Raw genomic sequence first — 25,260 nt, forward strand, 5'->3', positions numbered from 1 at the left:
GTGACTGTCTGCTTGAGTCTTATTCGATCAGAGCTTTTCTTTTTGTTTTCCAAAGGAAGTCCCCAGGGATTTTATAACAAACTCAAAACTCTGGAGCTGAATGGAAAAAAAACCAAACCTGGTAATCTAAGATGTTTGGTTGAGCTATTCCAGATTTACCCTGCTTTAATCAGCAGCAGAATTTACCCCTTCTCAAGAAAATGTAAGAAAGCTTGCATGCTGTAACAGGTAAGGAAATAACAGAAATTACAGCAAGTGCAACCCCACACAGTCTATGAATATTGCAGTTTTCAAACAGGTCATAGGGCCTCATGTTAAGCAAAATATCTGATGAGAAAATAAGTAGGAGACAAAGTAGGAAATTTAAATTGTATTTGATTCTGCTTTTACTTACACTGCTGTAAATCTACACCAGCCAAAAATCTGACATGTGGGACATAATACAGAAGAGTATCCTGGAAAAACCTACCTGTAACTTCAATAAATGCATAATGCACTTTAACATACTGACAAATAAGAAAAAAAAAAGAAAAAAAAATTAAAGTGGAGTATGTGTTAATCTGTATTTACAAAAATGCTTTCACTGGAGAATATTTCAAGTTCCAAACACTCAGGGCACTGTGAAATGAAAATATTCCTTTTTTTTGCTTAGCCTTAGAAACATTTCCTAAATATTTACCTGTCTGATAGTTTGTATTATATTGTCTCTGCTTTATAAGAAAAAATATAATACCATTTACTGATTGGATGGATAACAAATCAAAACCAGCAATTACCCAAAAATCCCTAATGGGGCACATAAGCTTTTTTAAAAGTATTTATTTCATTACAACATAAATTGGGAGTACATAAAAAGCTTTATCTATATATGCTTCAAAAATGAAACTATTAATACATCAGTTACACATATAATTCACCTGAACTGTGAACAGTGTCTAAAGAATTTGCATTAATCGGTTGAAAGTGGTAGCATCAACATTGTTATTTCATTATTTCACAGATTTCTCAAGGGTTTATCCACTAAGACTTGAAAGCAAAGCAAGAGACTCCTGCAAAAGGTAGCACAATGTGGTGGTTTGAGAAGCATTGCAGATGTAAAATGCTAAGAAGTAGCAATATAATTGATAAAAAACCTAGCCTGTTCAAGAAATATTTGAAAATAACCTGGCCCTATAGTCATCATGGTTTCAAGTACCAACTGTAGTTTCCCTTCCCTACTATTTGTTTCAACTGGATATACAGTAGGTACTTTTGACTCTGAATTCAACTCTTCCCTCCTATCCCTCACTTCCATTTCTTTCCTTTGAGTAATTCACAGAAGTTAGTTTCCAAAAGAGCATGCTGCTGCAGTTTAACCCCAGCCAGCAGCTCAGCCCCACACAGCCACTCACTCACTCCTCCCAGTGATTTGGGAGAATCACAAGGGGGAAAGCGAGAAAACTCATGGGATGAAATAAAGACAGTTGAATAAGCAAAGTAAAAGATGCACCTGCAAGCAAAGCAGAACAAGGAATTCATACACTGCTTCCCTTGGGTGGGTAGGTGTTCAGCCATCCCCAGGGAAGCAGTGCTCCAACACACATAGAAGTGACTTAGGAAGACAAACTCCATCACTCCAAATGTCCTCCCTTCCTTTATATGCTGAGCAGGACAACAAATGGTCTGCAATATTCCTGTGGTCAGTTGGGGTCAGCTGTCCCAGCTGTGTCCCCTCCAAAGCTCTTGTGCACCACCAGCCTCCTTGCTGGTGAGGTGGGGTGAGGAAAAGGCTTTGGCTCTGTGTGAGCACTGCTCAGCAACAATGAAAGCATCTCTTATTATTCAGCACTGTTTTCAGCACAAATCCAAAACACAGCCCCATACCAGCTACTGTGAAGAAAATTAACATGACCCCAGCCAAAACCTGCGCTCCTGCTGATTCCTAATACCAGTGAGTTCATTCCAGCAGATCTCAGAATTCAGAAGGCCAAACCAAATGAAAAGTGTGTGATCACATACTCCGAGCGCACAATTTTACTGAGCTTGTGTGTCAATCTCTGCTTTTAGTAGCAGTAATATAAAGTCAGAATAGTTCCAGTAACCTAGTAAATGCATGGAACTATTACAAACTTGCACTACATTACCTCAGTGAGGCAAGAAAAAGGTAAAAACATACTTTGCTACAATAGTACTCAGACTCACACTATTGGTAATAGCCAAGCAGAGCTGTTCTGCTAAACCAGTGCCAATCCACTTTGCAAAATAAAAGCAGAAAGAAGACAATTAATAAAATGCTTTTTACTATGAATGCTCAACAGTACTGCTGTTTCCCCTTCTGTTTTCTTAAGTTTCTCAGAAGCAATGCTACTGGGAAAAAACAAAAAGCCCAAAGATAGGATTCTGTCTAGATCTGGATTCATTCCAGCAGAAAACACTACATATCAGTCCAGACACTAAGCACCAGCACCACTGTTAAGTTTTGTGATAATGAAGGTTAATACATTTATGGAGCAGTCAATGGAATAGTCAATGGAAAAGCAATAGCCATCCATGAATAGTGGTAACTGGGATACAGCACTCTGAGAGCCAATCACACAGCACAGAAGAGGTATGGCTTTCATGTAAGTAATTTATTCTTTCATCACTTTAAATTTTACCAGGTCTTTATTTACAAAGAAACTTCTGTGGATAGAATTTACATCAGCAACTGCACATTTTTAGCTATTACTAGGGTATGACTAACATCCTCCCCATGTTGCTTAACAGTGCTAGTTTTGATCAAACAGGATTATTCTTTTGCCAATTACTTTTTTGACTTAGTTTCAAGTGTAAACAGAATCTGTACACAAGCTTTTGCTGCAATTAAGATTTCTATTTTACAGAACCAGTTAGTAGATAGAAGCAGTAAAGTTTCATCTGTTAATAGCATTTCTTTATTGAAATCAGGATTTAGTTTTGGGTTCAATGAAGGCTTTAGGCATTTTATTGTTAGGTACTGCAACGCCTCTTTACTAAGGTGGCACCCCTGAGAAGAATCCAAATTGTTTGGCTGCCCAGTACAGCACATGGAGGACCTCACCTCAGACTGGTAACCCAAAACACAGAGCCTGTCTGCAAAAGCTTTCCAAAGATTGTAGCAACTCGTACTAAACCTATGCTGAATTACCCATCCAGGAGGTGGGGCCTGGAATCTACTCAGAACTCAAAGGACAGGAGCCTGTGTGTGTGAGCTTCTGGAGGATTTGCATGAAGCTCATCCCTGAGGAAGAGCTGCAGGAGGCGGTGCCAAAGTACCTCTCCTGAACAGCCATCGAGGTTCACATGCACACACGCACACGCAAACTGCAAGGCCCCAGTTCAGTCCTCACTAAGCTTATGGGAATTCAAGCCTAAATTTGCTAGCAGATAACCTTGAAAACAGGAGTAGTCTAGGGAGGAAAAATTACTCCTTGAAAAATTAGGGCAACTATCTCCTGCATATCCCATACAAATGGGAGGACTGTAGGATTCAGGGGGAGAGAGACAGCAGGGCAGACTATGTGTCTCTAGCTAGTCTCAGATCACTCAGTGAGGATGACCACCTTGACTAACTCCAAGAGTTCCTTTAGTCCATTGACAACCGGAGGGTGGGAGATGTGGACTGAATGCCTGCAGGCTAAGAAAGCACACACAGGTCCCCGTGTTCCTATGTAAATATGGTACACTTCAGGCTACTCTAGAGAGAATGGCTGATTTAAAAGCAAAACACACATGCAAACACAACTTGAGGGTGGCCTGGCCTTTTGGTTTGTACCTAAATTAAACCCTATTACATCAGTGGTTTCTGGATATTCCACTTGGTAGGTAGGTGTGGAACTGCTCTGAGCAGTTCCAAATGGGTGGAGGGGAACTGCTCAGCAGCTCCACATGTCAAAGAGACAGTTGTTGCTAGGTTTAAGTAAAACTGTATGGTTCTGGAACAACAATTTCAGTCTTTAAATGCCTGAAAACGATCTAAATTATGGTTTTAGTACTCAAGTTTGGGGGCAGGGGGTTTTCTTTGTGAAGATGGAATTGGGGGAGGAAAATTCTCAGCAAACCTGCCTCAGGCCTACCAGGGAGGAAACAGAGGCCACAGAGTAGGAAATCTGGCTAGAAACATGCCTCTGCTGTTAATCATCAGGCTGTGACTATGCAGTGTACAAAGGAAACAGATTTGATAGACAGCTACTAATGAAGCCCAGACTCTCCCCACTGACACTGTGTACACAGTGAAAGCAGGTAAGCACTTGATTCAACTTTTTTAAAAAACAGGAGCTAGCAAAAACACAAACCACTGCAGGTTTTTTTAACACTTATTACTGTAGAAATGTATTTCTTCATAGTGTACAGCAATAAATATTGGAAGAAAGGATATGGTTCATTCTATCCCAAAACTTTGTGGATTAATGTCACATCTTAAACCATGGAAACTTTCAAAAACTCATTTAGAAGCATTTTCATGCATTAGCAGAATGAAAATGCTTAATTAATGGAATGCAAAACTTGGCTTGATACCTCACTACACTGTAGTATAAGAACTATACTACGTAAGTCTTTGCACTACGAAATTGCCTTGTATTGCAAGATAAAACAGACATTTCCTTGTGTTCCCAGTGATGCTACTATTTCAAAATCTGGCCTACCACTTACATCTCTAGTTTAAGTATGCACCTAAGCCTTGCATTACACAGCTTGAAATACTTTCTACAGTTAACATAAAAATTATGCTGAAAGCAAACATGTAATTTTTCTTTCCTGCTCAAGCTACAATGCTGTAATTTAATCTAGAGTCAATATTTCCAAGGACTCTCATCTGAGAATTAAATCAAATATTCTGTGAAGGATGTTAAAATCCACTGCACCAACCTGCACTGAGGCTAAGATAAATGTCACACTCCACAGGCCTACAGCTCCTGCCTGGCTGATGCTGCTTTAATTAGCTCACTAGGGAACAAGCTCACTTGGCTAAGAACTTCTAGGACTGGACCACTGTTTCCTACAGAATGACTAACCAGATCAGCTGCATTAAAAAAAACCCTGTGCAACAACAATGAGAAGAGAAAAAAACCCCAAACAATAAAGAGAAAGAAAGAAGTATCTATGAAGTTCACTATTCTCTTTTGTACAGATGGTGTCTCATAGGACAGAGCCTGCTGCCTTCCTTTGGAACTAGCAATTATGTGTAAGAATGCTAAAGTCCTGTTTAACAAAAACATCTTAAAACATAAAAAGATCTGCTTTTTTTAATGCAAGGTCCCTATGTCTTTCTAAAATATGACTGTATACTAGAGCTTTGAGTATAAACAATTCTCTTCCACAGTCTATGCAAGTTCCATGCTGAATATACAGCATTGTACCAGTAAAAACGCAGGTTCTTTTTTCAGAAAAGGTTTCTCAGTGATTTACCATAAAGCTAAAACGTTTGCCTTGCCTACTGATTTTTTTAAAGTATAAAATGTATAAAATAAATGCATGTGCCCTTTTCAATATAGTCTATGTAGACATTTCATGTTTTCCAGTTCTGAGTAACATGACAAAAAGTGTGCTCCAACTTTCCACAGGCAGGAAGAAGTTTTGTATGGTTTAGCCTCATTTGGATGCTGCCCCACAAACAGCACTCTTGGGCAGTTTTGAATCACAATGACAGCGTATGCCATCAGCACGTACTGCAATTAACAAGGACTTATTGATTACAGCAATCATTAGTTCAAAATAAATAAAGCAGTTTCTCAATCAAAAGACAGGGAAGTAACATCATGCTAGTGCACAATATGATCAATATGTATAGCACATTCCTATTTTCCACATGCCCTTTTGATGGTCTTGAAAATAAGTGGGAAAGGCCTTTTGCCACAGGTTGGTTTAGGTTACCCTTCCTTGACCTGCAGTAAATTAAAGAGCATACGAAGTACAAAGTTTTTGCCCAGCTCTAGTAGCATACATGTCAATTGGTTGCAATCTGAACAGCTTCAGTTCATTTTCAATTCAAAATCTCTGATCAAGAAAGTAATAAACCAGTATCTTTTCATACAGAAACCACTGCCTTTCTCAATTAAAGAACATATCAGCATTTCATATCTACCATAAAATGCCACATTTTAGACAGGTAACTTGACTTTTTCTTTCTTTTTTCTTTGCATTCAAAGTAAAACATGTGGCTCACATTTGTGTTACTTAAAACATTAAGTTTGGTATCTGTTAAATCATCTGTGGTTGAAATTCCTGGGACTAACACAGTGCCACAGCTTCCTTAAACCATCTATTGCACCAGAAATGAAAGGCTGTGATGGAAATGCTTTTCCTATACTTTTTAAACACAGGAAATAGTTGGTTTAATGCAACTATACTATGTTGCCAGCAATGTTTTTCCCTCAGTATCATCCCAGAGGGGAAAAAAACCACAAATGACAGAAAAGGCTCCAGCCCAGATTGCAACTACATGTAAACACACAACCAACACTAACGTCCCATTATGACACTGTTGTCAAGAATATTTTGGAAATCAAGTTTTAAAAAGTTTTTCTCATATTGGGGATTGGCACAAACATAATCCAGAGATTATCCTTTATAGCAGCTTTTACTTTTGTGTGCTTGGCTTTTCACAAAAAGCCCAGCAAACATGAGAAGAGTTACAACTGAGTTAAAACCAGCTCAACATCTTGAGAGCAGAGAGGAGGAAAGGGGAAGTCCCTTTTCTCTGCAGACACAACAGAGTAGGTCCCCTCCGTAGAGGGGAGTTGGTGGATCTGCAACCCAACTCCCCTCTCAGGAAGCCAGAGCCAGGCTGGCCACCTTATAGTGGGAGGGAGCCCTCCTGGTCCCCTGTTTTGTCCAGCCTCTCAGGCAGGGTAAGCACGAAGGGTAGGAGGACGCCCTTGGCATCCAAGGGAGCTTTAAGAAGCTCCCCATCAAAGGTGCCCTTGAGCCCACCATCTGCTTCCACCTCACCGTCCTGGGCTAGGCTGAAGCGAAGGGTGCCGGTCCGGTTGACGCAGTAGATGGTGTTGCCCAAGGGGGCACAGCGGAAGGGCTGGATGGGGCCACCGCTGGGCCGCAGGCTGGCGCACTGGCTCCAGCACTTGGCCACCGTGTTGTACCGGAAAACTTCAACGCCTCCGCTCGTGCCGCCGCCTGGGCCCTGCTCCCCACCGCGGCCGCTGCTCACATCAAAGCGGTAGATGAAGCTCTTGAAGGCCACCATGTCAGCAGAGCGCCGGCGGCTGCTGTTGTAAGGGCACTCCTGCCACTCGTCACGCTTGGGGTCGTATTTGAGCAGGCGGTAGAAGAGGGAGCCTCCTGACACATAGATCTCCCCGTTGCAAGTGGTGGCCTCGTGAGCCACAGCGAAGGCACCCTTGGGCAGAGGTGCCACAGGGCTCCAGCGGTCGGCCCGCGGGTCATACCTTTCCACAGTGAAGAGGCACTCGCCCCCCACAGCATAGAGGTAACCATCCAGGGCCAGCAGCTTGAGCTGCGAGCGGGGCTGAGCCAGCGGCCGCACCTGGCTCCAGGTGTCAGTCAGGGGGTTGTAGCAGAAGACCTTGTCAGAAAGGCGGGCCCTGGGTTCGCTGCCCACCGGCCCCGTCACAATGCCCCCTGCAAGGAAGAGGTAGTTGTGGAGGACACACATGGCACAGCCCTTGGCATTGGCCTCCTCGGGAAGGCGCGTCAGCACCCTCCATTCACCGCTACCCTCCTGGTAGTAGTGAATGAGGGAGCCACTCTCCTCCAGCGACACCACGGAGGAGGGACTCTGTGGCCGACTGCTCTCGCGGCTCTGTGGCCGGCTGCCACCACCCGGCCGCTCGAAGGCATCGCTGACCTCGGCCACCAGCAAGCAGGGCCGGCCGGCATCCATGCGCTGCTGCAGGATGAGGTCCCGCTCAGCGCCACTGAGGCGGCCGTAAACGCTGGGCTCCCGCAGCACCTCCAGGTAATGGTCGCTCATGAAGCGATAGGCAGCCTCCCGCAGCTCCGCCAGCCGCTGCTTCTTGGCCAGGCAGAGGAGCTGGTAGCAGTTGCCGAGGCAGAGCTGGGCGCGCATGGCCTCGGCGGCACAGTGCAGGGCACAGGGCATCTGCAGGACGCGGGCGCCGCTCACCACCTCAGCCAGGTTGTCGTGCCGCACCTCGCCCATGCGGGCCGTGTACACGTAGTCGATGAGCAGCCGCAGCGCCCCGTAGCTCACCCCCTTCACCCGCAGGACGTCCCGCGAGGCGCGGGCACGAAAATAGTCACTCTTGGCCGCCAGCACCGACTTGTGCGCCCGAATACGGTGGCCCGACACCTCGATCACCAGGTCGGGCTCCTCCGGCGGCCGGTCCCGCGGCCCCACCACCTCCTCATCCTCCTCCTCCGGCTGGCAGGCGGCGTTGTTGATCTCCCACTGGTTCTGCACCACTCGGCCGCCGGCCGCGGGAGGCTGCGGCTCAGCAGCGGCAGCGCTGAAGCAGAGGGAGGAGCTGAAGCCGCAGGGGGCGGCCGGCGTGGGCGGCGGCGGCGGGGGGGGAGCGCCGTTCGCGGCCCCGCTCTCCTCCTCCTCCGGGGCCGCGCCGCTGCCCTCCATGGAGCCGCGCTACCTGCGCCGGCGCCGCGCCTGGTCCGTGCGGAGCGCTGCCGGCCGCCGCGGCGCGGCCATCACCTGCGGGACAGACCCAACAGCGCTCAGCATCCGCGCCTTCCCCGCTCCCCCGCGGGGCTTCTTCCCCCCGCCCCCCACCTCCCGGGATTAGTATTCGGGGCCGCCGCTCTCGCAGGCGGGGCTGTCTCTGGTTTCCGGGGCTAAACCGCCGCTTCTCCTTTCCCTGGGGGATCCACCCTGCGGCTCGGCCGCATCCCGCGGCCAACTGCGCTAGCTCAGCCCCCGAAAACCTGAGCTCTTTTGGTGGGACGGGGGATCGCCCCGATGAGCACCTCAACAGCCTGAAAAGCAATTCTGGTTTTCCCGTCGCTCTGCAGAAATGTTAAGCAGTCTGCAGGCACTGCAATCCTTTTCAAGACAACTGGTCCCGACACTGCGCTGGGTGACGAGCAAAAGTCTCCTTTAACCGCAGATACTTAGCAGTACTATCAAAATGTATTCACCTTGTGCAACTGTTTCAGTGGAAGGCTGAGGCCGCAATCTATTCTGGAAGGCGATTCCCCACTAGCCAAATTTGACTTGGCATGACCTTCAGGAAGTTCTCTTCATATCGGTGTTCCTCACATGCATTCCCCCTGTTTAAAACAAGAAGATTATTATTTTTAAAATCGATGGATTCTCTGTTTAGTTAGAAATTTGGGAGCACTAAAGTTATATCTCCTTTAATAATATATCTAGAATATTTTAAAGACACTATAAGTATGCTAAGCGTTTACGAAACACATGAAAGTATTTTTTCTGTACTTGGGACAAGAGCAATCTCACATTTGTGTAGCAGCATATGTAGCTGTAAACCATTAGCAAGGTGTTAATCAGACTTCATAAAGACTGCTTCATGTCTTTATTCAAAGGTTCTGTTAATAAAAAGTTGAAGCAAGGAAAAAAAATCACAATAGATAATTAGAACATGAAGTCTCTCATGGGAAAAGGCAGGATACAGGGAGGGCATAGCTGTAAGTAGGTTAGTCCCTGTCAGCACAATCACCACCCAGTTGTACCTTCATTTCACAAGTGTAGTTTTTAGAATTTAATGAAGTGCCATTTCTTTGCCTCATGTTTGTTTATGAATTTCCCAGACTTGGAACCAAGCATCAAAACTTGGTTTAAGTTTTGATGAGTGACGCATAAAAGTTGTCTGAATGTACTGAAAATAATTAAGTAAGTATCTGCAGCCCTGATTCTATTTTTAAGGAGGTTATTAATTTCCATTAAAATCCCCTTTGTCAGTTTTTTCACAGTCCTCAAGGAACACTCATTTCTATGTAAAATATGCATTGTGGCTTCCTTCTAGCAGACATGATTGATTTACCCTGTTAAATTAGCATTAGGGAGATTTAACTTTTTAATATATTTTTTTTTTACTGAAAGCATAATTGGTAAGTGACATTGTCTGGAAATCCCTGACACAGACAGGAAATCTAGAAGCCCATACTTGCAATGCAAACTTTACTTAAATGATACTATCAGTCTTCCTTCATGGTGCTTTATTTTGTGCACTTGCCCGGTAAAGGGCTTTCTACTACATTTGATCACATTCAGTTAGACTGAAATCAATGCTAAGGTTTGATTTTTGGGTACTGGAGACTTTCAGACCACAGTAACAGCATTTTAGAACTTATTAGGATTAGTAGATTTCACCAACTTTGTATTCCTCATCTGACTGTTTAAAAATCTGGGACTTAGGAACTTTCTGTGACTGTATGAACTTTGGCTAGCTTTAGCGGCAGACTTCCTGCTGTCCAAACCCAAACTCTGTAGGTCAAGCTTTGCTGAGTTTTCTCAGTGAAGTCTTAACTAGACAAAAAGATTTGCAGTGATCTGTGCACACCAGTGGGTCTATAGAAGATGTAGATAGGGCAGCATCCCTGTCGATGTGATTGTGTTTTTCATCAAGTCTTAACAGTACACTGAGCAACTACTTCAACTAATGATATTCTGGCCATTCCTGACACACCTCAGTTCTGGCAGCACTTCTCCTAACTTCTACTTATGTACCCCCCCCCTACAAGAAGGATTGAGTAGCTTCAGATACTTTCAAGCTCTTGGTCATGGCTTCATTTTGCAAGTGAAACTATAAAGTAAGAATGAAAGAGAATGCTACCAAAAATTAGAACGAAGGGTGATTAAATGTGAAAAGTCAAAAACAGTAACTCTAATACCAGTAATATCTCTCTACAGTGAAATGTATGTCTTGCATTATGTCCCAAAGGAAAATCACCATTTAGAATATTCAAAGTAGTTAATAACCAGAAAAACTTATGTTTTCAACTTTCTCAGCTAATAGGAAAAAAAAAAAAAAATGGTGAGCTCCTCCTCAAGCACAGTAATCATACCTTTTCCCACATTCAAATATCTGCTTGGTTTAGAAGCTTGATTTGACACATTTGAAATGTTATTGAAAAAGAAGCTTGTAACAAACCTCTGTGTTAACCCACTAAAATTCCCCTGAGAAATCGCAAGGAGAAGGAAGGACTGATGGCATTGCTTGCTAATGGGAAGCAGCAGAATTCTGAAGAAAATTGTCCTCTGTTATACCCAAAGCTAATTACCAAGAATATGCTGAATTTCATGCTGAGCGTGAGAAGGACTTAAACTACCACATACAATTAAGGCAACAAGGAACTATATGGGGAAGCTGAAGACTTAGAAAAGCTGAAAGAGGGTTTGGAGGATTTTGCCAGTGACAGCAATGACCACTCCAGCAACCCCAGCACCTCTGTCTAGTTGAAAACAAAATACAAAAATTACACAAAGATGAAGCTGAAAAAACAATTCAGAGAAGAAATGGAACCTTTGCATTATTGAGCAACACAACTGATCTGAGTTAAAAAGGTCATGCATTTAGTATGAAACAGGAAGATGCTGAAAGGGCCTGATGGAAATGCAATACTGAACTCCTCCTCTGTTCTTTTCTTACCTACAGTGATCAAAGAGTTGTACTGCTGTTCTGGCAGACAAAATATTCAAAAAGTACAGAATTGCAGAAGATACTTGATAGCTGTGATGATTCAGAAGAATTTGACCACCCAACGATCTCATCTGGCTTAAAATAAACTTGGTTTTAACATTTTTTCAAAACTCACAGACAGCATAGGTACTGGAAAAGGAAGCAATTTATTGATACAACATGGTACCTATGGACTGAGGTCACCTTTTATACTGGGGACTTTTAAGTCAGAAGCTGAATTACTTGGTCTGAAAATGTTTTCATTATCATGGGTTTGGTCTAGGGATGATGTAATGTTAATGGACAGAGGAGCTGCCAACAAACATGAACTGTATTTACAGACTTGGCAATGACACACAATATCCTGAATGTGTGGCCCCAACCTCAGATGCTGTAAGACATTGCTCAAGTAACAGCACAGATAAGAAGGCACAGTTTTTCTGACAGAGAAACTGTAATAAAGAGCTGCAGGTAAAGTTTCCTGGCATTGCATTCATTTGGCAGTCCTTCTGATAAAATCCAATTAAATGCTTGTATTGAATTGTTCTCTCCTGTTTTTTCTTGTGCAGTGCCAATAGCCTTTGATCCAAACCACCTCCCCTAGCAAGACCCACTTTCTCCGGGGAATATGTGCATGTGGGAGGAATTGGGTTACTTCTCTCCAGTTCATGGAAATGGCTCTGACTCAGTCTCGTGGTAAATAAAAGCAGTGCTTTCCCTACCATAAGCAACTTTAATTTACATAAGCAGGCTATCCTCCCCAGGAGACTTACCAGTTCAGAAATGACAGAATACCATTCTGCTCCACCTTAGTCCAGAAAAAATACTTCTATAAAAATTTGGACTGCCAAACTTTTACTTCAGTAGAGAAGTCCCTTGAGATAGGGGTGTAATCTGATTTAGATGATTAAGGGATCTAAAGAGGCAGGATCATCAAAAGAGAAATAACATCCCTTATATTTATTTTAAAAACTAAACAATGACTTGAAAGTAGAACTGGCCAGGGTGAAGTGTAGGCAATGTAAAGTGTAAAGTGGTTAGTATACTTATAAAAATAGTCTGCAACACTCCTGGTCACTGAGCAGATCTGTGAAATTTGGAGGAAAAAATGTTCTTTTTGTACATGGGGAAAACATCTGGAGCATAAAGGTGCCATTTCTCTGAAAGGTCCTGCACTGCTGGAGCCCATTACAGTTTAAAACTCTAAATCTTAACTACTTGATTAACCTCCTACTTGTAAGAAAAGAATACAGTTATCTTCCAATGTGCCATCTCAAGAAAAAACAGCATAAAGAATAATTTTTTTTCTCTCCCTTTTTTAAAGTTAGGTATGTTACAATCCTAGTGTCTTGCCCTGACTGCTGGATATATGGCTCTTATAGTACTGCCTTCACACTCAAGTGTGGATGCAAATTTTGACCTCTCAAGGTGCTGTAATTTTTTGACAATATGTAATAGAGGTAGGAATTGGTCTTTATCTCATAACTACAACATTTTTATACAGTCACAAAGAAAAATAAACATTTAAGAATTTCAGCTTATGACTACAGACCACACAAGAAACATATGGACAGCAGTTCCTCAACAGAAACTCAGGGGAAGAAAAGGCTGTGTGTCTGGGCACAGAGGAAGAGAGAGAGGAAAGAAGTCATAATAAAAATATTATCAAAAGCTTGATTAAATCCATACTATAGCTAACAAATCTAAACCAAAAATATACAAGTTCTAAACAGTCATCACGACCAGAGAAAAGGTTTCCTAACTGTCATATCCATAGAGACAAACATTTTCTAAAAAGGAAACTATCTTTCTGAGTTCCTTCCAGTTTGGACTCTTCAGAAATAGTTAGGGAGGAGTAGTGTCTCTCAGGAGTTCTCACAACAAAGAGAAAATAACACTCCTACAAAAGAAAATCTAGCAAAGATTAAGTGCAAGTTCTCTCCAATATCCCTCAGAGGAAAGAAAGTCTAACAAAAAAATAGAACAGTCAGAAACAAGCTTCGAGTGATTACAATACCTTTGAGAAAAACTCCAAAACTCCAGGGCTGATGTAGTGTCTTTATCATTAATGTACTACAGGTCAAGAGATAAGTATGGCATGGCAACACCATACTGAACGTAACAAAACTTTTTATGCAGAATTGCTGCTAATTCTACACATGGGCTCACAGCTACACTTCTAAATATGAGAGCATGTGGTCATGTCTGTGATAAACTGAAGTTTGGTTGCTTTCATTGTGTCAGGGCACAGCTAACACTCCATTAAATTGACAGCAGTACCAAACATACCAGCGTGGTGCAACAGCTGAAAGGATGAATGCAGTCCTTCCATGTGTGTACTGGGAAATACAGAGTACCCACAGGGAAAATGTTACCTTTCCTCTACAGCACTAGTAGGTTTGCAACGGAACACGGTGGTTGAATGGATGGAAGCATGTATGTTCAAGGCTCTACATTTTGGAAGTAGCATTTTAAAATCTGTGAAGACAGAGAAGAGTACCCAATTATTTCAGAGACATAAAAAAAACCCACTTTAGTGAGAGACTCAGAACAGCACTTTGAAACCAGACAAAGGCTTACTCTGTCTCCATGCTCCACACCAGCTCCCAAGCAAAAAGGGATACCTAGCCTAGAAACCTAACATCCACACAGCTTTGTAGAAAAGGTGGCTTGTGCTAGTAGCCTGGAGAACTAGTACAGCAAGCCTTAGTCAGCCTGAGAAATGCAGAGCTGACACTTCTTCAGGGCTTGGTATGTTTGCTCTGCGACTTGATGACTGTGCACAAGTGTAGGCACATGAAAATTCTGCATGCTGAAAGCTTTCTTAGGCTGGTGGAGAAACCCTAAGCAAACCAAGTGTAAACAAAGCAAAAGATTTATGCTGCTGAGGGGGAGAAAAAAAGACAGCTAGAGCATATTGTGGTTAATTAAAGTTTAATTGATAGGTAGAGTGATAGATGGGTTCAAAGAAACCTACAGAATAAAATCCAAAAAGTGCATTCAGCTTAGAAGGATCCTGAGTGAGAAAACTGTCAGTGTATAAATATTCAAAGACAAAGAAGTATCCCATGGAGAAACATTTTTATCCTGCCATACTTCTGTCAATACTGGACTATGGTTCATGTAGGAGGCAGGATGCTGATCTACGTGGACATTTCATGTGACATGGGAAGATCCTTATTCTGATTTGATGAAAGGGATCTTGAGTATGTGCCTTACTGGAAGGCAATTGGGAAGCAAGGGTAAATAAAATTTGACAAGAGCAGACAAGTTGATCTAGAAATCCTTTCTGACCTTAAGTTCTGAAAATTGCCATACACCAGGAACACTGACTTGAAGCAAAGCATCAACTTGTGATGATTAAAAGCCTCATTTAAGCATTAGTGTACTATAATGTGGTAATGTTGACTGCAGAAATGCTTTTCAGTATTAAACTGTATTGCCAACAAATTGCAAACATATTCAAAGTCTCTACAAACACTTTGGCAATGTTGGTGCTAACAAAGAAGGAGGAGAATATCCACTGAGAAACCAAGTCAAGCAAACCAGCAAATTAATTTAGACAGATTTTTGAAAATCGAAGTAGAGTCAGCCTTGGTATTGCATTCCAGAACAGCACTTGTTCTCCATAAATGTACTACACTCTGCCAACACACCTGCCCTGTATTGCATTTAATACAGGAGATGGGGCAACAACTTTGGAGGAAATTAAATTCCTGCTCTAAGATAAAACCAGATTTTGCTTTTATATCATTATGGAAAGGACATACAGATTGAAGAGCCCAAAGAACCAGAAATCTGCCAAACTATGTCACCATTGTGCTTGAGAAAGACTGAATGTGAGAGGTAACAACAGACTTCAAAGCGAAGGAAACAGTCCCATTTTTCTGAGACTTATACCTAGGAAAAGAAAGTAAAAGAAAAACTTCTAGAGAAGGCAATAATGAAAATACTTTTTTTGTCAGACAAACTCTAGATCTGGTACTTAAGAGGGAAAAAAAGCCCCACTTTTAGAAACGGAACAGTTTCACTGGTTTATTGACAAATTAAGTAAGTGATACTAAGGAAGGCAGAGGTCCTTTCGATACATGATGAATGGCACTCTTCCCATTTCTGGAGCTCATATTTGGTTTCTTTGCCCAGATACTTCTTCAAACTTAAGGTTTACAGTCAAAAACTAAAGTTTAGCTGCAACTAAAAATTACATTACAGGCAGTTTGATTTCAAGAAAAATTCCAGGTTCCTGCAGACATTGTCTCTACACAGACTTTGGACTGAATTCAAATACGGAGAGACCCGCCACAGTGCTAAACATGGCAAAGGCTGACTTTGAGGGCAGGTTTATCTGGCAGCTGGCAATGTAGCAAAGATGTAAGACCTAAGACAGCCAGATCAGATAGCAGAGCAAAGCCTCCAGCATGACAACCCTAATCTGAAAGAAGGAAAGGAATCAGCTTGCACAGACTTCTCTCTGCCATGGCAGAAATGCTGCTGGTAAACTTTGCTGTTGGTCCTATAACTGTGACCTACTAGGTTACTCACAGGATTTTGACTTCTTTTATTTTATTTCATGAAAATCAGGCCAAGGTGGATAGACATAGGGCCATATTCCCACACAGAATTTATCTGTGGGTGGGATGCACCTCCCAGTTCTACTGCAAGAGAAACTGATGCTGTGTGTCTGAGCTGCACAACACTGCTGTAACCAGCTCCTGGAATGGAATCTGGAACACACACACAGGTTCTGCACACATATGCATGGGTGGGTACAATTAGATGCCAGCTGATTTGGATCCTCAAAAATAAGTGCATGAGAGCTACCAAGGGCTAGACAGTAAAGACCATGGTGATGAAGTACTTAGCTTGTGCAATCAGGGGACTTCCTTTGGGTGCCTCAGCCCAGAATCCTCTGCAAAATATACATCAATTACTTTAAAAGATAGCAGTACTGATGTTTTCTGCTATTTTGCCTTTCTGTACAATAATTAGAGCTCTGAACAAGCCCCATGGGAAACTTGTCACTACCCCTTCCTTTGCCTGACAAGACTAAAACCCCCGAATATCAACCAAGTGCCCAAACCATCAAGTTTATGAAATAAGGGTCACTCTCCTTCAGACTAAAGCAGCTACTACTTTTCAGAGAAACAATAAAAAATGTTTTTGAGGGTGAGGAAGAAGAATCCTGGGTTCTGCTCCCTGCCAAAACCAAAGTTTCTGTACTTCTTCCCACTGCCTTTAGAGGATCAGGGCTCAGCTATATTGCCTGGAGATCTAAGCCACTCTGTCTCGTGCTAGGATTGAAAAACACTTGCGCTGATCTCAAAGCAGAAATGCATGCTGCAGTCACAGGTACTTTTGCAGCAAGCCTTTACTATCAGGAGTACCTGTAGGCTGTCAGCCCAGATTCCACCAAACAATGGGAATGCTTTTAGCAGCAATGATGCAACTCAGGGCTTAACAAAGTATTAAATTACTTTATGTAATCATTGGAATTAAAAAGGGAAAGAAGAGAAAATTGAGTGTAATGCATGCTGTTTACATTAGTAGAAGCTAACACCTGCTGACCATTCTGAGACCAAAACAAAATAGGTTTCTCTTAAAATACTCTTATTTCCAAGGGCTGACACTTTCTGCCTTGAATGCATAGCATTTTTTACTATAATGTGAATTTCATATGCTGAGCCTGAGTGTTCAGGCAAAGGTTTTCTGGCACTAATTTCTCTGACTAAGCTCTACTTCTACAACAAGAATTTAGAGCAGGCAATTCAGTATCTCCCACTATAATGTTTTTTTTTCCATTGAACGAGGCAGACAGGTATCTAAAAGGGACAGAAAAGACTGCCTGGTTGTCTAATCTTATTCCTGCAAGAACAGGCCAAAGAATTTTACTCCTGTACCAAGCCAGTAACTTCTGGATGAATAAGGTCAAACGTTGTTCTGTTCAGATCATTCATCTCATGTCTATTTGGTTTCTCTGTTTTGGCCAGTGGCCTTGATGGAAAAGCAGGTGTCAAATACATCATCCTGAATACCCCAAAGAAATGTACATGCTGCTTTTCACTTTGGAATTCTCTCTCCCCAGAACGATCCTTGCTCTTTCTGAAGAGACATACAGACTGGCAACACAACCACGAAGGGTGATGATTAACACAGAACTGTCTCATCTCCTTTTGGACTTTTTGACAGAGAGTAGAAGTAAATACTGTAGTAAGTCTGACTAATCCATGACTCAAACTTGTAATTTTCAAGTGCTACAGAATAATGGGCTGCTAATGCATGCAGTTAAATATGCAGCATATTCAACAACCACAGTGCTATTCTTGCATTTATTAGTTTGCAATCTGGACAGAGGTGTACAGCCAGGACCCAGAATAAGAAGCAAGACTTTTACATCAGAATGCTGAACACAGAGAGATGTTTGGTTTTATGGTTATGATTTGGGCGCTATGAGAAGAAGCTTAGATTCAGGGATCCAGTTAGTGGTTCTGACCATTTAGAGATTTTGACATTTCAGTCAAAAGTCTAAACTTTGGTTGCTTCTGACTAGAAAGATTTTAGATACACATGAGCAACATCTCAAAGCAAATACTGAGGCTTTCCAGCCACCGTCATGAAAAGCTGCCTGATTTTGGGGGTACAAGCCAAGTATTTATTTTCCATAAGGGTGCAAAATGTCCTGGCAGAAATATTGTCCAGGTATTGGACTAACAGATTCTTCCAACTCTCCTGCCTGTCTCAAAGGTCATTCACAGAGAATGAGTGGTACAGACCTCATCCTGAACAAAAAGAAGCAGCACCAGTGAATTTTATCACATGAATGCACATGAACAGTCTTTGCCCTCGTTTTCCTAAGATCAAAATTTAAAACTTCTTGGGACACATGGCACAAACAAACTCCAAAGCACACACAATACACTCAAATGACATTTACTTTTGCTGTTTCTGCATCTACTGTGGAAAGCAAACTTCAAAAGTCAATTATCAATTGCTATTGAAGAAGTATGTTTGTGTACTGCTCACTTCCATGGCTTTGAAGACAGTGAGGCTTGTGATAGTAGCCTGCAACTAGAAACTGCCACCTAAGTTTCACAGAGAATTTTGATCAAGCCAGAGTCTGACATGACCTTAAATCCCAACCCCACTGCAGTCAAGGAAAATTCCCATTAACTTCATGAGCATGAGGATTTCTTACACTGTTGTGTGAGAAACCGGCTTTGCATGGCTAGCTTTTTGCAGTGGGAGGGCTGCAGTGGTGCCTTCTGTGAGAAGCTGCCAAAAGCTTCCCCACGTCTGATAAAGCCAGTGCCAGCCAGCTCCAGGACAGACCCTCCACTGGCCAAGGCAGAGCCCATCAGTGACGGTGGTGGTGCCTCTGGAATGACAGAGTTAAGAAGAGGAAAAAGCTACTGCGCAGGAGCGAACTGCAGCCAGAGAAGACAGGAGTGAGAATATGTGAAAGAAACAGATCTGCAGGCTCCAAGGTCAGTGCAGAAGGAGAGGGAGGAGGTGCACCATGCACTGGAGCTGAGATTCCCCTGCAGCCCATGGCAAGGCAGCTCTGCCCCTAGAGCCCATGGAGATTAATGGTAGAGCAGAGATCCACCTGCAACATGTGGAGGATCCCACACTGGAACAGGTGGATGCTGTGGATGCCATGACCCTGTGAGAAGCTCCCTCTGGAGCAGATTTGCAGGCAGAACTTGTGACCCCACCGAGGGCCCATGCTGGAACAGTCTGTTCCTGAAGGACTGTACCCAATGGGAGGGACTCATGCTGAAGCAGTTTGTGAAGAACAGCAGCCCAGAGGAAGGACATATGCTGGAGAACTTTGTGGAGAACCTTCTCCCATGGGAGAGACCCCTTGCTGGAGCAAGGGAAGATTGTGAGGAAGAAGGAGCAACAGAGACAACCTGATGAACTGACCACAATGCCCAGTCTTTCTTCCCCTGTACCACTGGGGGAGGGGGAAAGGTAAAGAATTCAAGTGTATAGTTAAGCCTGGGAAAAAGAGAAGTATGGTGGGAAGATTTTTTTAAGATTTGGGTTTATTTCTCATTATCCTACTCTGACTTCCCTAAGTCGACTCTGTTTTGCTTGTAACAGTAACTGGTGAGTGATAGCTCACTGTGCTTATCTTGACCCATGAGACTTACACTTTATTTTCTCTCCCCTGTCCAGCTCAGGAGTAATAGAGCAGCTTTAGTAGGCACGTGGCATCCAGCCAGGGTTAATCCAGCACAACTGTACAGACAAATGTAAACGGTAGCTTTTTTTTGACATAAAGCAGTGCAGGGAGTTGCAGTAAAAAGAAAAGATGAAAGAAAGCTACAGGATAAGAGAAAAACTCTCCCAAGAACGGATTTGTCTTTGACTGACAGAATCAGAACATTTATTTCACATGCCACTCCCACAGTGGCATGTGAAACTAAAAGCCATAGGGGCTGGCTTTTAGTTCTTACTGTCTAACACCTCAAATATGGGTTGCAGAAGTAAGAGTTCATTTCCAGAGCTTAGGGCCTGTTTTTTCAATCTACTTACAAGAAAGGGTGAAAGAGAAAAAAACAGAACTGCTTCCAAGAAAAAAAACCAAAACTATTGTATAACTCTGACAGGTTGATAGTTTGAAATGATTCAGAAGTCCAGGAGCCTGCCAGTAGCTGAGATGCAAAACTTACCTAGCTCCTTAAGTACTCCTGGAGGAGTCAGTGTCCAGAAAAACATCTAAGAGCTTGTGCTAAATGCATAAATGTAAAATAACTTCAATTAATGCAAATCATGTTGTGACAGACTACATAACAGCATGGAAGCTGCTTGACCAACATATGTTGATTTGTATAGAAAGACTGTGGTTTCTGGCATGTTTCCAAGTGAGTTAGAAAAGGCTGTCATTCTGTCTGTTTCAGCCAGAGACACAGCAATGGCAGCTTGAGAAACATCTCACCTGAAAAGCATTTACGTGACACATCCTTCTTCTCCCCCTGACACACAGTACAAAGTCTGTAGAACCACTGGATTTTTTCTCATGCTTGTTTTGCATTAAATAAACTGACTTAACCAATCATGAGTCCTGCCATCCTCACTGATGAGGTATAAGAAAAAAACTGGGAAGTACCAAATGTGCAGTGCAAAATAAAAACACCCAGCCAGCTCTTTTTTTCTTTAACACTCAATCACCCATATACAATACTGACCCAGTCTTGTAAACCTTCTGAAGCCAAAACTGCCAGTTAGCATCCAAGGAGCATTTTAGGATGAAGAAAAGGGTGCAGCACTGCCAATCAATTGGTCCTGATCCTGCAGAGAGTTATACACAGATTTAAACACTCTGTTCACAGGACTAACCCCACTTGTAATGCCAACATCTGCAGTGTAAACTGAGTGCTTGCTTAATTAACTGCAGGAGGAAGGCAAAATCTCTGTCGATTCACTGGGTTGTCACATGGTGAAGAGTTCTGGCACAGGGAATTGGGCAGGAATGTATAGCCCAGGCTAGAGAAAGAGCAGGGTCCCTTTCTGCTCAATGAGAGCTCAGTCACACATCAGGTTAAACTGGTTGTCAAATCCTGAACTGCTATAAAGTAATTCTTCTTCAATGAAAGGAACTAATCATGCCTGCTCGCTGACAAAACAACACTGAGACCAAACATGAAGCAGAAACAATAGATGATGACAATTTCACCGAAAAATAAAACCCCAAGAATAAAAATGTCATGTTCTGAGAAGGCTAATGAGATAAAATACAATGAAAATGAGCTCATTTTTAAAATGGCTCTTTTCAAGGATGTGAAGTGGCATAAAATGACTTCTCTGCTTCTGTGCAGAGGCAAGAAACAGATTCCCAACTGCAATGCTGTATAGTGTCAGTAGGGATAAACAGAAAAATCCCTGCAAAATCCACAAAAGATCCCACCAAGAAAAAAAAGTATTAAAAAAAAGTTTAATTCTACCTTAAAAGAAATTGCAGGATTTCCTTTCATGTTTTATTATACCTTTCTTTAGCAGTCAGCTGCCCCTAATATCCTCTTGCAACAGGATACTACAGGATGCTGAAACCCCTGGTAAGTAGGATCTGGATGCAGTCATCTCACCACATCATCCATCGTCTCTATGGTAACCTAGGCTAGCCCTAAATACTATAATCCTGCTTTACTATAGTAAAGCCAGTTAATGACTTTAATTGAATGTTCCTGCCAAATAATGGTGCTCTAATATTTATCGACATTTCAAGTCTGTCCATCTCTTTGGACTATTTGTTATTTGAAAAGTGATGCAAACACAGCTTTTGTAAAAGAAAGGAAGCTACAACAGATTTCAGCCTTTTGATATTATCAAGGTGCAGTCCTGCAAACTCCAGCTTCTAAGTGGCACCACTCACTTCAGTGGCTCCACTGCCAGGAGCAAGTCCTGCAGAGCACAGAGGAGCTGGAGCAGGCACAGTACCAGTCCTTGGCTCCTGGCAGGTTCTCCTCAGACAGTGCCATTAGCAGTGGACGACCAGAGCATCCCACTGGCATGCACTGGATGTCCTAATTAAAGAGTGAATAAATGATGTGTGATGGGTCCTGGGAAGAGGAGAACGCAGAACAAGTAGGATGGGCCAAGCAGTTAAAGGGAGGAAATACTGCTTTGTCAATATGACTGACAATTTAATTATTATTTTCCATGAATACTCCACTTAATTCCTTTTTGGGAGAGAGATGGTTAAGTGCCTGGGAAACAGAGAAGTCCTTTTGCTCCTCAGATCATACAGAAAGATTGTTCTATTTTATTATTATTCTATTTTTTTATTGCCCTACTTTTTTCCCTAGCTTTTTGTTCCAGTTTTCTATTGTTTCGTTTAATTGCTGTGGAAAAGCTTTACAAAATATTATTATTTCTAGAGGGTTTTATTTTTTCCTGATCGGTGAAAAAAGTTGGCTATAGGATTTAATACTATCATTTTCTGTGCTATGTGTAAGTTTGGGTTCAGAAGTCTGCTTTTTGCTGCTTTAAATCACCAGACATATAAATCTACCTACTGAAATTCAGTATAAGTTTTTTTGAAGCATCTTCTACCCTGCCAAATCCTGCACGCGTATGTTCACCCAGGGCTTGCCTGCGCTTTTAGTAGGATGGGGTAGCACGCCATGAAGAATTTAAAGCGGGAAGCAATCTCCGGCTGTTACACATCCCTAAACGTTAGTGTAGAGAGTCATTTAGATTTTGGATAGGTCAGCAGGATAAAAAAATAAAATAAAATAAAATACGCAGGCATCAGGGCTGGCTCCTCTGCGACATATGGAGAAGGGATACGGGGATATGCCCGGCCTCCCCGCTGCCCAGAGGAGGTGGATTAACGGGGCCGGAGGAAAAAGAAAAGAAACACGATTAAACCTGACAGTGCTCCGGCAAGCCCTCTCCCACACACGCGGCTATCGTGGCTCCACGTCGCGGTCCTTACCGCAGATATCGGCAGACACCGGCACCAGCCCTCCCCCCGACCCCGGCCCCGCTCCCGTCCCGCTGCCTCCCCGCTCACCTTTTGGCGGCGGCCGACGAGCCCCGCGCCGCTCCGGGCAGCTCCCGCAGCACAGCAGCGGCCCCGGCGCCCGGCCCAGGCAGCGGAGCGGGAAGGCGGCTGCGAGCGGCGCCGCGATGCCAGGCGAGGCAAATGGCTGAAGCGCAGGGGCCGGGCTGGCGGAGGGGCCGGGCGGGCGCGGGGCCGCGCTCGGCCCCTTTGTTCGCCTGGCAGGCGGAGGGAGGAGCGGGCACGGACCTGTTGCTGCTGGCGGCGGCTGCCGGCGAGGGGCAGCGGCCGAGCCGGGAATGCCGCGGGCTGCCCGCGCTGCCCCGCGGGGCTGAGGAGGGGCGGGCGGCGGAGCGGCCCCACCTGCCCGCGCTGAGGGGAAACTCCCCCCGTGTGGCGCCGGGCGGGGAGCGCCGGGTCCTCCCTCACCTCCGGGCGGGGCCGGGGAGCCGTGCCGGGGGTAAGCGGGGCGGCGGCGCCGCTCCCCTGCGTGAGGCAGGGCCGGGGGCTTTGCCGCAGGAGCCGCAGCGCAGCGCCCCGGCTGGAGCCCCGCGGGCCCCGGCACCGCCCGCCGCCGGCACCGCCCGCTCGCTGCGGGAGGCGGCGGGGACGCTGCCCGGGCCGAGCCTCTGGGTTATTCAGGTGTCTGCCGGCGCAGGTCCCATTTTCTCCTGCGCTTCAAAGCTGAGACTCTCATCAGGATTCCCAGAATTAGACCCGCTTTTCAGTTTCTTGAAAACCATTTCACATTATGTTATTTGTCACAGGCAGTGGTACCTAACGCATCTCAAGTCCCAGCGCAGGCTGCGGTTTGATTTCTGCTAAGACGGCAGACGTGCCGCTCTAATCCCTGACCCATTTCTGGTGCTGGGATATATCGTATTTTCTTTGTAGCATACAGTTTTCCTATGATGCTGCTGTCTCAAAACACTGTTCATCTGCAGGTTTTCTCTTTTTCCCTCTCCATGGACTCCAGGGACCTGTCAGACTGGTTCCCCTGCAGTGCCCAGAGAGTGGCTCCTGGCCTTGGGAGACACTCCTGAGCAGACTCGAAAAACTACTACCATCTCCTGTCTCATTAACCTGACAATTAATTGCTTCTGTGCTGGCACTGCGGCCATTGCAGATGTATGTTCTTCCAGCATCATGGTTGCGATGGCTAAGTGTGGTTGGGTCTTTTTCATTTTGTCACATTGCGTCTCCTTTTTGACATCAGTTGTACTAAAAACTTATGTGTTGACTTAGCACTTAATAAACTAAAGTACTTGCATGCAGTGCTGGGTAACTGTAACCACTTGAAACCCTCGGCTCCACTCACATTGTGCTCTGACTTCAGAGCAGCTCTTAACCAGCCGGCTGGTGTTCAAGCAGAGGTCGTGTCTCATCTCGACTGAGAGAGGGAGTGCTCTTCTGGGAGCTATAAAATAGATAAGCAACAATCATAAAGTGTTACCAGGGTCTTAGAAGAGACCGTAACCACAACATGTGGCTTTAACATAACTGCCAATTTGTCACTGTCCCCTGACTTGGTTCTATTACAAGGTTAGAATGTAAGTTTTGTACATAGTTTTATTCCTGGCTAGCTGGAAGAAATTTCCATGTGATACAGCAGATCCATTAAAACCTGCCAGAAATAACTCTTCTCTCTGACATCAGGAATTAATATTCTTGCTGTTTCATGCTACTTTAAATACTATATAATTCAAGATGACACTAAAATTAGACAACTGATACAGCTATGGAAAATTATTTTCACTTTTAAAATCTGTTCTATTTCTCTGTGGAGTATTGTCTCTCTTTAAGGTGCCTGACTTCTCTTCATACTGATGAGAGTTATGTGACTGTGGCAGCAGTATAATATCTGAGATCATATCATTCTGACTCATGCTTTCTGAATACATAACAATTTTAACCACTACTAGATTTTCTTAGCTTCTCTTCAGGTTTAATTTCCACATCATATTCCAGTATGAGTGTACACAGAGGTGTCTGAGGTATAGTTTGTGGAGACAATTTGAAAACCTGTGGCGGGTAGGAAGTAGTGTATTGTGTTTTTATGAGCCATACTTGCCCCTGTGGATGGAGCCAGCAGAAGACCTATAAAAAATCCAATTCCCATAGAGATCCTAGCCTGAGAACTCAGGTAGCACTTGGCTGTTGCAGACT

The 25,260-nt window shown here is 43.7% G+C and overlaps 1 protein-coding gene across 3 annotated transcripts; it reads right to left on the reverse strand.

Moving 5' to 3' along the window:
• Positions 1-355: 355 nt before the first annotated feature.
• KBTBD11 (kelch repeat and BTB domain containing 11) lies at positions 356-23,634 on the reverse strand. Of its 3 annotated transcripts, XM_059842791.1 has the most exons (5): positions 23,107-23,634; positions 20,780-20,882; positions 13,964-14,066; positions 9,085-9,216; positions 356-8,641 (listed from the first exon to the last, which is right to left on the reverse strand). In XM_059842791.1, the coding sequence occupies exon 5, from the start codon at positions 8,564-8,566 to the stop codon at positions 6,794-6,796; it is 1,773 nt and encodes a 590-aa protein (XP_059698774.1). In that variant the 5' UTR covers positions 8,567-8,641; positions 9,085-9,216; positions 13,964-14,066; positions 20,780-20,882; positions 23,107-23,634; the 3' UTR covers positions 356-6,793. The 3 variants fall into 3 exon arrangements, with proteins under 3 accessions (XP_059698774.1, XP_059698773.1, XP_059698772.1); XM_059842790.1 differs by lacking the exon at positions 13,964-14,066; XM_059842789.1 differs by lacking the exons at positions 13,964-14,066; positions 20,780-20,882.
• Positions 23,635-25,260: the final 1,626 nt, after the last annotated feature.

This window comes from Haemorhous mexicanus, chromosome 3 (genome assembly GCF_027477595.1).
Source record: "Haemorhous mexicanus isolate bHaeMex1 chromosome 3, bHaeMex1.pri, whole genome shotgun sequence".
Taxonomy (NCBI): Eukaryota; Metazoa; Chordata; class Aves; order Passeriformes; family Fringillidae; genus Haemorhous; species Haemorhous mexicanus.